Below are 14101 nucleotides of genomic sequence, written 5' to 3' on the forward strand. Positions count from 1 at the left end.
ATTATGAAACAATTTACTGATCAGATACCTCATAACTAATTTATACCGTAAACCAGAGACCTCATATTTTACAAACCGGTACGTAATTTCTGAAAGAATGTTGCCGTTTAAACCACGTGATGCGTTGAATAAATTAGTATTTTTTCTGAGGCAATGATTTTAGCGATAAAATGGTTTTGAATAGCCACCATGGGCTGTCACATATTTCATCCAAAATGACTTTTATTGTATCATGTAACACTTCACATTACTGGCCAGTTTCAGCGTGTGACAATTTTCAAACCCAGTTGCATCAGTGACACGTGTGTCACATTTAAAAACTATTTGGTATAATTATGACACATATGTCACCAGCACAACTGCATCCCAAGATCGACGGAGGCGGAAACTGGCCAGTAATATAAATTGCTAGACGATGCAATTAAGGTTATCTTGCACAAAGTTCTTAACAGCTTACTATGGACATTTAAAATGGTGTTATCATTCAGAAATTACGTCGAAGCTGTGGACCCACCCGCGAAGAAACTAATAATTGTAGTTTTTTTGCTCGAAACTATTAAGCAGGATAAATTTGACATCTGTAACGTACTTTTGATGTTTTCATTCTTATGTGGTAAGTAATTTGATCCCCCAACCCGTGAAAACACGCAAACCCTGTGATTGTACGTTATATATCTTCCATGCACCATGAAACAACTGAAGGTCGCGACAATGCATTAGACAGTTTCAGTAAAATCATCAAAGTGTGAACGCCACATTTCGGAAAATTGGCCAAAATTTACTAGTCCCACTACCAATAAATTTTTTGTAGCAGAAATACGAGTAGCACGAATAACCATGAGGTATGTAGCCGACGCATTCGCAAGTACAGGTAGCTGTAGAAAGAGTGTGTCAAGAGATAAGTTCGATACGTGTCGTCGGCTTTGGCCAGTGTCGTAATATTAATGGTTGCTGGCACGGTACTTTTTCGCGCATTTATATACAGTTTTGTTGTTAGTTGGCAAAGCCAAAACATATGAAGCAAAAAATAAACTGGTTGTTGTGACATATTGATCTGTAGCTTAGCCTTAACCCGATGTATAGGCTAGGTTGATAGGTAACAGTTTACTTGTGAGACGACGAAGCCAAAGAATGTGATACTAAAAAAAATGACTTCAGCTTTGTCCGTTTAAAAAATCACGAATAACATCACGTAACAGTCGCCATTTCTCTACGGCGTTTGTCGCATGTTTTCAGTATCACTGGTCAAAGTTGACGACTCGTATCGAACGTTCCTTTATATTAGAAAGTGTAACTTTTCAGTTAAATTCGTCGACAAATGCGAGTTGCGCCCAAAATCATGAGTTACGTGACCGACTCATTCGCAGGAAGCTGGGAAAATGTGTTTGTTGTTTGCTTATTTACAGCATGCTCCATTACGTACTATTTGTAATACTACATGTATATATTTAGTTGTGTGTATGTGCACGTGTGTGTGTGTAGTGTAATGTTACTGTTGTATGTTGATGATGTTGAGAGAAGGGAGAGTGTGGAACACGCTGCCGGCACATAGCCTACTCTTCGTGAATATCACCGAGGCCTAAGTTTAACGTCTACATCCGACGGATGAATCACCATCAACAGTGTCACATGCTCCCACTTCATGAGACACTGTGGAGAGGTTTGGTATTTAAACCATGACATTGGCGCAAATCTGATAATCATGAGCCGCGCGGGATTAGCCAAGCGGTCTAGGGCGTTGCATTCATGGACTGTGCGGCTGGGTCTAGTGTAGCGGGGGATACAACCCGTCCGCTTTGAACAATGACGTCACAAGTCGCCAGAGAGCATGTATTACAAAGATGAAAGAGCTGAGGAGAATGTTGAGAAACAAAGGAATGCGAGAGAGATGAACTTTATTTCACATATGGAAGGGCCAGTAGTATTTTCACATTAACGATATCGCGTGTTTGTATCTTAGTATTTCTCCGCAAAATACAATGGAAAGAAATGAATGAAATTACTAGCAAAGAATACATCACGTTACATGTATGTCAGTTGTATCTCGAAAGTCTTTCGAACTGTATTGGAGGGCACGGCCGGTTTCCTTCCCCATCCTTCCCTAATACAAGTTCAGCGTAGTCGATTTCTTAGTTTCAACTAGCATTGCTGTCCTGTTGTTCACTTGAACTATGTATCCCCTGCTTCAGTAAACCGCAAATGAAACACCCGATACAAATTAAAGCTCATTCAAAGTGTGTTGCTTAAGTACAGTCCGGAATACGAGTTTGTCGTAAGGCGATTTCTTCGTTTTGACTAGCATTACTGTCCTGTTCTTCACCTGAACGATGTATCCTCCGCTTCAGTAAACCCTAAGTGGAACACGGGATACAAATTGTAGATGTGCAGTTTATTTCGTCTCCGCTATTACTAACAGTCTTTTCTTACGTACATATCAGTATTACTGATGACAGAAGGACCTACGTATGTAATATATGTATACCAGACTTCCATTGACCTCGATATATGTACACTGGTAACGAATAGGTGGAAATACACGTACGTTACATTTGCAACCTGTTTCATTTTATACACTCCTGGAAATGGAAAAAAGAACACATTGACACCGGTGTGTCAGACCCACCATACTTGCTCCGGACACTGCGAGAGGGCTGTACAAGCAATGATCACACGCACGGCACAGCGGACACACCAGGAACCGCGGTGTTGGCCGTCGAATGGCGCTAGCTGCGCAGCATTTGTGCACCGCCGCCGTCAGTGTCAGCCAGTTTGCCGTGGCATACGGAGCTCCATCGCAGTCTTTAACACTGGTAGCATGCCGCGACAGCGTGGACGTGAACCGTATGTGCAGTTGACGGACTTTGAGCGAGGGCGTATAGTGGGCATGCGGGAGGCCGGGTGGACGTACCGCCGAATTGCTCAACACGTGGGGCGTGAGGTCTCCACAGTACATCGATGTTGTCGCCAGTGGTCGGCGGAAGGTGCACGTGCCCGTCGACCAGGGACCGGACCGCAGCGACGCACGGATGCACGCCAAGACCGTAGGATCCTACACAGTGCCGTAGGGGACCGCACCGCCACTTTCCAGCAAATTAGGGACACTGTTGCTCCTGGGGTATCGGCGAGGACCATTCGCAACCGTCTCCATGAAGCTGGGCTACGGTCCCGCACACCGTTAGGCCGTCTTCCGCTCACGCCCCAACATCGTGCAGCCGACTCCAGTGGTGTCGCGACACGCGTGAATGGAGGGACGAATGGAGACGTGTCGTCTTCAGCGATGAGAGTCGCTTCTGTCTTGGTGCCAATGATGGTCGTATGCGTGTTTGGCGCCGTGCAGGTGAGCGCCACAATCAGGACTGCATACGACCGAGGCACACAGGGCCAACACCCGGCATCATGGTGTGGGGAGCGATCTCCTACACTGGCCGTACACCACTGGTGATCGTCGAGGGGACACTGAATAGTGCACGGTACATCCAAACCGTCATCGAACCCATCGTTCTACCATTCCTAGACCGGCAAGGGAACTTGCTGTTCCAACAGGACAACGCACGTCCGCATGTATCCCGTGCCACCCAACGTGCTCTAGAAGGTGTAAGTCAACTACCCTGGCCAGCAAGATCTCCGGATCTGTCCCCCATTGAGCATGTTTGGGACTGGATGAAGTGTCGTCTCACGCGGTCTGCACGTCCAGCACGAACGCTGGTCCAACTGAGGGGCCAGGTGGAAATGGCATGGCAAGCCGTTCCACAGGACTACATCCAGCATCTCTACGATCGTGTCCATGGGAGAATAGCAGCCTGCATTGCTGCGAAAGGTGGATATACACTGTACTAGTGCCGACATTGTGCATGCTCTGTTGCCTGTGTCTATGTGCCTGTGGTTCTGTCAGTGTGATCATGTGATGTATCTGACCCCAGGAATGTGTCAATAAAGTTTTCCCTTCCTGGGACAATGAATTCACGATGTTCTTATTTCAATTTCCAGGAGTGTATGTTTTGATTGTTTATTTAATCTTTGCGTTTCACTTGTTGAAAGGGAATCTTATCAAAAGCCGAGAAGCGTTTCTTCTTAGTGTTGCAGCTCCCTTCAGTAGCTGATAAGTGTTTTTTGGCTTTTTTAAAAAAATCTCACGAGATAGAATAAACTGATCCTACTCCATTAAGCAATCAATAAAAAAACTAAACTAAAACATAACAGCAAAAGCGAAAATGGTAAACTGAAATTAGAATAGGTTACGAAGTCTTTTGCTGTTATGTTTTAGTTTAGTTTTTTTATTGTTTGCTTAATGAAGTAGGATCAATTTATTCTATCTCGTGAGATTTTTTAAAAAAAAAAGCCAAAAAACATTTATCAGCTACTGAAGCATCTGTATCTTAGGATCAGTTTATTCTATCTCGTGAGATTTTTTTTTTTAAAGCCAAAAAACACTTATCAGCTACTGAAGCATATTGGTGGAATAAGAAAGTGAAATATGGCAAAATAGTGAAATATAGATAAATTATCGCTTTTAGATTCACATTCAATTATTTTAATGATAGCGCTTATTAGAACACAGAACTGCTTTATTATCTATGCCTCGAAGTGAAGACATTACTATCTATGACTAAGGAATGACGTCATTGTTCAAAGACGACGGGTTGTATCCCCTGCTTCATTAGACCCGTGCGGCTGGTCCCGGCAAATGTTCGAGTCATCCCGCGGGCATGGGGGTGTGTGTGTGTGTGTGTATGTGTGTGTGTGTGTGTGTGTGTGTGTGTGTGTTAGGGCCATTGGTCCCTAGGCTTACACACTACTTAATCTAACAAACTAACTTACGCTAAGGACAACACACACGTCCATGCCTGAGTGAGGACTCGAACCTAGGCCGGCCGTGGTGGCCGAGCGGTTCTAGGTGCTTCAGTCGGACCCACGCGACTGCTACAGTCGCAGGTTGGAATCCTGCCTCAGGCATGGATGTGTGTGATGTCCTTAGGTGAGTTAGGTTTAAGTAGTTCTATGTTCTATGGGACTGGTGGCCTCAGATGTTAAGTCCCATCGTGCTCAGAGCCATTTGAATCATTTGACTCGAATCTCCAACGAGGATGTGCCTTTTTATAAACATTGAGGCCAAGAGGAATTGGCTGTGCTGTAACATCACTTCTTGCTTCATATTCTCTACGTCTACATCTACAAGTACAGTACATCCACTCCGCAAACCACCTTAATATTGCATGCAGCAGAGAGTAAGCAATGTATTAGTGTCACTTGCCCCCCCCCCCCCCCCCCTCCTCCCCTCCTTTTTCTGTCTCAGTCATGAATGTTGAGATGGAAGGACAATTGTTGGTAGGCATGAAATGTATTTGCAGCTGCAAATATGGACAGCCATCAGCTGTATAAAAAAATGACAAACACGAAAATTTATGCCAGACTGAGACTCAAACCCGGAGAAAAATACCACATCCTCTGGAAAGTAGTGATTTGGAAGGAAGTAAGGTAGGCCTATAGCTATTGTGCCAAATTACGGTTTTTTCAAGTTAATGAAGTATTTATAAGTAACAGAGATTTAAAAAATTGTTTTGAAACAGTAGCTGTAGGATACAGGATGTCACAGTGATGGTGTTAAATCATATATTGTCTAAAATATTACAAACACCACATGCCTCCTCCTTATAGTACTGTGGGCTAATTTTTGTGGGCGATAATTCTAAGATTACGTTGACTTGTTAGGAGTTTTTGTTGTGAAATATGAAGGTAGTCACAGGTTTCTATCAGTAGAATCAAAAGATAGGGGAAATATGGACCACAAAATTCCAGAACTGCATTTCAGTATTCTGAAACTGGTTTGGAGATTAGATATTTGGTGGGTAATAGTTTTGATTTACTCTGTACATACATACATACATACATACATACGGCCTTCAATAAGTAATGAAACACTTTTTTTTCTGAAAGCAGGTTGATTTTATTCAGTATTCTATTACACCATATGTTCCCTACTCATTTTGCTACAAAACTCTATTTTTCAATATAAACTCCAATCAATGGAACGGCCTTTCTCCACCTTACTGGAAGGTACCACTCTACTGGTTGATGTTGGAGCCTTTGTCTTACTGTATCAGTAACCTCCCCACCACCCACGTATTGCTTCCTGTGGATTGCAACCTTCATTGGGTCAAACAGATGGAAGTCAGGAGGTGTGAGATCTGAGCTGTAGAGTGGATGAGGAATAGCAGCCCATGAGCACCTCTCAGCTGTGCAGACTTGTTTGAGGCCTTATGTTGTCATGGAGAAGTAGTTTGCTTGCTTTGTGGTGACAAATATGCTGAAATCATTTCTTCAGTTTCCTGATGGTAGCACAGTGCACTTCTGAGCTGACTGTTCCACTATGACGGAGGACTTCAAACAGAATAACCCCTTCAGAGTCTCAGACCAGCTGAAGATATGACATTGAACTTTTTCTTCAGAAGAGAGGTGGTGTGGATTGCTGTTTTGTTTCTAGTTCAAAGTGATAAACCCATTTTTAATTGCCTAATGATGATGTTCGACAAAAAATTGTCATGATCAGCTTCTAATGCACAAGGAATTCTGCACAGATGGTCCTTCGCTGCTCTTTAAGGCCTTCTGTTAGGTGACAAGGAACCCAGTGGATACATAATTTTGAGTTCCCCAACCGATGGATCAGTTTGTCAGCACTACCAACTGACACATCCAGTTGAGCAGTGAGGTTTTTAATTATGATCCATTAATCACCTCGAGTGAATGAGTCCGCATGTTTTTACATTGCAGGAATCAGAGTTGTGTGTGGCTGACTGGCACGTGGGAGATCGGACAGGTTTGTGTGACTTTGTTGCAATGATGACAGATACCTGGCCCAGTGACTCCCTGTGCTTCTGTTCACTGCCAGGTCTCCATAGACATTTTGCAAGCTCCTATGAATATCTGCAATGCTATGGTTTTCCACAAAAAGAAATTCAATGACGACACTCTGCTTGGAACGCACCTCTGCTACTAAAGCCATTCTGAAGGCTGTGTATAGTGCCACTACTTATCAGAACTTCGTGATATTATAGGTATGGAAGTGGGAATAGTCGACAATATCCCAGACAACAAATACCACGTTTTTTCAACCAAAATTGGCCAAGACAGAAATGTGGTCATTACTTATTGAATGCCCCTCACACATACATAAGCTCATCCGATGAAATAATACCTACTTCCTTAAAAGTGCACACTGTTCACTTCGGGGTGATGTATATGGTGTAGAACTGGTACCAGGCAGCCATGTGATGTGCCATCTCTGATGTAAGTCATGGCAATGAAGTGATGTGTATGTATTCATAAGTTTTATGGAATTAGCGTAGCAAGAGGGGTCAGTGTGACAGTGTGATAGAATAGCAGAAAGGAGGACTTGTGTTTAGAAGTGTCCATGACCACAACATGAATGAAGTTGTTGGTGCATCAACATGGACTGTCCACTATGTCTGCAATAAATTATGTACTTCTTGCAGTCATGTAATGTGGCATATGAACAGTGGTCTTAGCAAAATCCCGAAAGACAGGAACTGGATGTGTGTGTCTGTTGGTCTCAAACATGACAAAGTGCTGCTGTCAGTAATGCAAGTATGTTCAGTCTCTGAGCAAAAGTTGTGAAGGGAACTGGGTAATTCCCAAGAAGGTTGGCTTAAGAAATGTGTGGGTTCCAACAATATATATTGAAGTGCGACTTGATGTTGACCACATGACTATGCTGGCATGAATTATGGTAAATGTTTAGTGCTTTTCTGGGGGAACATAGTTTACTGTTTTCAGTAGTGAATATCAATGTGTGAAAGTGTTGCAGTTTCGAGTGCCAATAGTCTCACATGGTGAAATTTAATTCCTCAGTTATGTAGTGTGAAAAGTAGTGTGGCATTGTCTCTCAGGAACTTCAAATTGCTTCTGAATGATGATATTAGACAGTGTGTAGAATTTCATGGTCTCAACTCTGTAAATGATCGCAAGAGAGTTGCGGATGCTGATTAGGTTATCCATTGAGAAAAGCATCATTTTAGTTTCTTGTTGCATAAGACACTATATGCTTCAAGCAACAGCTTCTGAAACACAATTGCCCATGAACACCGTGAGTGACTACTGCGATTTCGGTTGAGAGGTCTGTTATGTCATAGTGATGGATGAGATTGTTCCAATCAGTTGTCAAAATAGATGAATCACATATAGGGACCAGTACCAGGAAATACGTACCAGAGAGGATGACTGTTGAAAAATATAGTTGAACATATTTTGGTATTTGGCGGCACAGAAACAGAATCCCAAAAGCGCTTTGTAATTAAAGTTTATTCAAGGGGGAAGAAAACTTTAGTCTCTCTAATAAAGCACTTTGTACAGAGGGGTCCAAAAAATGTATCTTCTGTTTAAATGTCCATAACTTGCAAACTATTTGATGGAGATGTCTCATTTCTGGTGAAAGTGTAGCTTAAAGTCCAACTTAAAGATATCACTGTAGGTGTTCGAAATGGTTACCATTAACATCCACACACAAATGATGACACCGAACTGCAGCACGAACTACTGACTGCAACGTGTTCAGTTGGATATTTGCACATGAATGTACGATGGATTCTCGAAGTTCATCAAATGTGCGTGGCATTTGTCGATAAATGACGTCCTTTAGTGTTCCCCACAGGTAAAAGTCCAGAGGAGTTAGGTCTGGGAAATGTGGTGGATACTCCACAGCACCTCTACGGCCTATCCATCTTCCTGGTAAATATGCGTTGAGATATGCCCTAACATGATTTTGGTAGTGGGATGGGGCACCATCTTGTAGAAAGTAAACTCTTCCATTTCCAAACAAGTCTCGGATGGCAGGTAAAATGAATGTCTGAGGCTTCTGAAGGTACACCTCACTGGTAACTGTGTTGTCAAAGGAGGATGGCCCAATCAAGCCCCAGTAAGACAACCCACACCATACATTTACTCCTGGCAAGTTCACGGCTTTGTCTACATGGACGTACGGATTTTCGGCAGCCCAGTAGATGCAATTGTGGCCATTTACTGTATCACTGAGTTTGAACTGTGCCTCATCAGACCACACAATCATCTCTGCAAACTGTTCATCATTGTGCACCATGTTAGTAAACCACTCACAGTACTCCATTCTATGATCTGGGTTGTCCTTGTTCATTGTGTGTAGCAATCGTGGGATGTAGCACTTCCATTTTGCTGTCTTCAAAATTCACTGAACACTTGACCGACTCACTCCAGTTTCACGGGCACACTGTCTCACAGACTTCTGTGGTGAGCGAGTGAATTGTTGTAACACATGACGGGAGTTAGATGGACTTGTTACTGTTACAGGTCATCCAGATCGTTGTTTGTGTACATCTTTAACACAGCCTTCGGCTTCAAATTTATCTCAAATGTGACAAATCATTAAATGTGTCGGTGGCTCTGTTTGATAATCATTTTGCCATTGCCGTTGAACCTCATTAGTGCTTTCATACTTAAAATACCACTTCAAAACTGACTTCCTTTCATCGAATGTAAGCCTTGTACCAGCCATGTTTACTCGAGTAACTACGTGCAACTAAGAACGAAACACTGACTATTTAGCGACTGTCATCTGACAAAACAAAACAACACAATACAACGCTTGTGTGGTGATTGCTGGAACTACAAACTATTACACTACCAAAGCTGAGACAACTCTGTCAATTAGTTTGCCAGTTACGGACTTTTAAACATGGATACAATTTTTTTGGACCCCTCTGTATAGTCAAGGATGAAGTATTAACAGACAGCTTTAAAGCATACAACATCTTAAAGAAAAAAGGATTTCAACATGAATTTATGGATCATTCTGTTGAATGTGTCTCTTTGAATGATCCATCTGTCCACACACAGGACATCAAACATATGTGGAAATCTTTGAAATTGTTGGTAAAAGAGAGGGGTGGCCAGGAGATAGGGCTGAGGTTTACCTCTTGCAGTACCTGTATTACCACAGTTTGAGGTTATGTGAAAAAATTGATGCTCCCGATTTTTCTGACTGACATAGCAAGAGTGTACCTCAGTTATGAGAAAAAAGGATTGCTGCTGGCAGCTTACACAACATGAGGAATAGTGCATGAAGAACACATGGCTGGTGAGTAAAATAAGTAAAGTAGCTTTCAGACGATAGAGCACAGCAATCAGTTGTCCCTTTTTTTTTCCAGGTTTGATTAGGCAGGTCTAGATTTCAGCTAGTGCCTAGCAATTATCAGTGCACTATTTCATGGCATCAATGCCTGTTCTCGTATTTCAGTCCCATTTGGGTTTCTGTCACAGTTCGTTCAAGACCGTGTCTGAGTCTTGAATGAACTGTGGCAGAAGTCCGAGAGTCATGAGCCCAGGAGAGGCACTGCAAGCAATATCCTGCTGTTAGGGGACGCACTCGGGTCAGTCGTCTGCTGCCATAACGCATTAAAACCAAATTTTGCTGCACTGTCCTAATGGATATGTTCATCATACAGCCTACACTAATTGCTGTGGTTATTTTGTGCAGTATTGATTCTCTGCTAGCACTGACAACTCTAGGCAAATGGCACCTGCTCTCAGTCATTAAGTTAAGACCTTCGGCTACTCCATTATCTGTGGTGAGAGGTAATGCCCGAAATTTGGTTCTCGGCACACTCTTGACAACGTGGATCTTGTAATATTGAGTTCCCTAATGATTTAAAAAATGGAATACCCCATTTGCCTAGCTCCAACTACTATTCCAGTTTCAAAGTGTGTTCATTCACATCATTCAGCCATAATTGCATCAAAAACCTTTTCACATGAATCATCTGAGTACAAATGACAGCTCTGTCAACGCACACCACCTTTAATACATTGTGCGTGTAATACTACCCCCATCTGTATATATGCATATCACAGTTCCATGACTTTTCTCACCTCAGTTTATATTTTAATGGCAGGAAAAATCTTATTAAATCATGTTGAGTAAAAGTTGTAATTTTTAAACACCAATAAAAATACACTTTTACACAGATTATCCTAAAAATTGACCAACTCATTTTGAGTTACATAAATTCAGCCCAGACCATTTTGAGCAAGGGTTTATTGCTGATCCTAAAGTTCTCTTTGAGTAATAAATTGCATGGGTCCATGGTGGCTATTGGCCACTGTACTGCTGCCCACTTTCCAAGCTTGTTTGTGGGCTACTTTGTAGAATTTCACAAGCCTCACAGTGGACTGCTAGCCAACATTCCTGAATCTCAAGTGGCTTGCCTAATGAATCCTATGCTGGAATTTTGTGAACAAAATCACCTGTAACAGTTAACAACTTTTTATCTCAACAGATTATAAAATAAACAGCAGGCTTAATTTAAAGTTATTTGTTCACTGCCTTGCACCAGCCAAAATGTAGCTCATTGTGAATGCTGCTCTTGAACACGGGATGAGCAGCTGGAAATTTCCCCGACTACTGTCAAACAATTGTCAGCTGCTACGAATCAATGTGCCAGAAGAGCTCTCGAGAGTAGTATACCTGTGATACCAGTACCAGAGGTACCTCAAGTACTATCCTCTTCTGTGGGTCCTGTCTCCTCTGCAGAAAGTACAGGATCTGTCATTACATTCCACTTGACTGCAAGCTGCATTGTCAGTGGTAGATCTAAGCATTCCGTACAGGTTGGACAGAGACCAGGGAGCACTCAAGAGTGTTGTATTGACCCTCCTAACCAACAAGTTTGAGGTGCTGTCTTTCACTGAATCTGAAATTGGGCTAGTGGGACTCACTTCACCTGTTTTCAGGAAACCTGTTATGTCCCATTTCAGGAGAAGGCAAGTGCAAATGGGTACAGGTCCGATAACCATTGGCAGCTCAAACATAAGGCGAATGATGTTTCCCCTTACAGAAATGACAGAAAGGGGCAGGAAAGAATACCAGGTGCAGTCAGAGTGTATGCCTGGGGGCCTCATTAGACATGTTGAAGAGGCTATTTCAGTAACCATTGAGGGAACATGGTGCAACCAGCTGCAGATTGCAGCATATGTTGGAACAAATGATGCCTGTTGTCTGGGTTCTTAGGTCATACTTGGGTTATTCAGTGACTCACAGAGAAGGTTGAGAAGACCAGCCGTGCGTATATTCAGTGAGGCTCCCCATGTGCGCCATTGTCTCCAGAACTGATCATGGCCCTTTGGTTCTGAGTCGAGTGGAAGAAATGAACCAGAGACTTCAAGGGTTCTGTGATAAGCTAGGCTGTGACTTCCTGGGCTTGTACCATAGGGTTGAGAACTGTAGCCCCCCCCCCCTCCCCCCCTAAATGGGTCACATGTGCACTACATTTCAGAAGTGGATACTCAGATGACTATGTGTGGTTTTTTTTAGATTAGATGACTCTCCCATGAAAAGCAGTTGACTCTCCCATGAAAAGCAGTGAAGCTAACACAATACTAGGTACAGAAAGCTGATTGAAACCTGAAATTGATAGCAATGAGACTTTTCCAGAAAATTTTAAGTGTGTATCGAAAGGATAGGCAAATGGGAAATGGAGATGGAGAATTTGTTACAGTAGGCAAGAAACTCAAATCCACCATTACAGAAATTGAAGCTGCATGTGAGATTGTTTGACAAGACTCATTATAAGGGGTGGGTGTAAAATGATAATTGGAGTGTTCTGTCACCCATCAGACTCATCTGATGTAATTAGAAACTTAAAGGAAACTTTAGTTCACTCGTACCAAAGTTGCCCAATCATACTGTAATCATTGGTGGAGACTTCAATGATCCAACAATTAAATGGGAAAATTACAGTTTTGTTAGTGGTGAACATGATGTAATGTCCTGTAAAACATTACTAAATGCCTTCTATGAAAACTACCTGTGACATATAGTTTGGAATCCCACCCATGATTTGATCTAATGGTGACAAATAGACCTGACCTCTTGCAGATGATACAGTTATCTATAATCAAGTACTATTTCAAAAAAGATGCATATATATTCAGTCAGATGTTGATAAGATTTCAAAGTGGTGCAAACATTGAAAAGTTGCTCTAAATGTTCAGGAATCTAAAATTGTGCATTTCACAACGTGAAAAAACATCGTTTCCTATTACTGTAATATCAGTGCGCCACTGTTGGAATCTGCCAAGTCACACAAATACGTGGGTGTAACACTTTGTAGTGATATGAAGTGGAATGCCTGCATAGGTTCAATCGTAGGTAAGGCAGGTGGTAGACTTTGCTTTAGTGGTATAATACTGGGCAAGTGCAATCAGTCTACAAAGGAGATTGCTTCAAATCACTCATATGACTGGTTCTAGAATATTGCTCAAGTTTGTGGGACTCATACCAGGTGGGACTAACAGGGGATATTGAACGTACACAGAGATACTGAAGGAACTGAACTGGAAGACTTTTGAAGACAGACTTAAACTCTCCCAAGAACATCTATTAACAAAGTTTCAAGAACTAGCTTTAAATGATAACTCAAGGAATATACCACAGTCCCCTATGTATCACTCACATAGTGGCTGTGAGGACAAAATTAGAATAATTACTGCATCCACAGAGGCATTCAAATGATCATTCTTCCCATGTTCCATACATGAATGGAACAGGGAGAAACCCTAACAACTGATACAATGAGACATACCATCTGCCACGTGCCTTACAGTGGTTTACAGTGTACAGATGTTGATACAGATGTAGATGTTTGAATCCCGGTCAAGCACACAGTTCTAATCTTCCAGAAAGTTTCATATCACTGCACGCTTTTCTGTAGAGTGAACACTTCATTCTGGAAGCAGCCCCCAGGCTGTGGCTATTCCATTTCTTTGCAATATCCTTTCTTACAAGACTGCTAGTTCTGCAAGGTAGGCAGGAGGACTTCAGTGACATTTGAGAGGTAGGAGCTGAGGTGCTCTCTGTAGTAAAGCTGTAAGGCCAGGTCATGTGTTGTACTCCAATAGCTCAGTTGGTAGAAAACTTGTCCATGGAACATGAGGGTCCAGTTTGACATGCAGTATAATCTGCCAGGAAGTTTAATATACTCACCTTGCTGCAAAGCTGAAACTTGAGAATCTGTTTGATTCTGTACTGACTGAAATTTTGGTTGCGAACGACAGCAAG

The 14101-nt window shown here is 42.3% G+C and overlaps 1 protein-coding gene across 1 annotated transcript in view; it reads left to right on the plus strand.

Annotated features, from left to right (window-relative positions):
- Window positions 1-9914: 9914 nt before the first annotated feature.
- The window catches only part of LOC124794643, a 59509-nt gene continuing 55322 nt past the window's right edge, over window positions 9915-14101 (plus strand). Inside the window, exon 1 of the mRNA XM_047258161.1 lies at window positions 9915-10123. Coding sequence (XP_047114117.1) covers window positions 10117-10123 — 7 coding nt within the window. The 5' untranslated portion in view covers window positions 9915-10116. The remainder of the gene's footprint in view (window positions 10124-14101) is intronic.

Source organism: Schistocerca piceifrons, chromosome 4, assembly GCF_021461385.2.
Source record: "Schistocerca piceifrons isolate TAMUIC-IGC-003096 chromosome 4, iqSchPice1.1, whole genome shotgun sequence".
NCBI classification, from domain to species: domain Eukaryota; kingdom Metazoa; phylum Arthropoda; class Insecta; order Orthoptera; family Acrididae; genus Schistocerca; species Schistocerca piceifrons.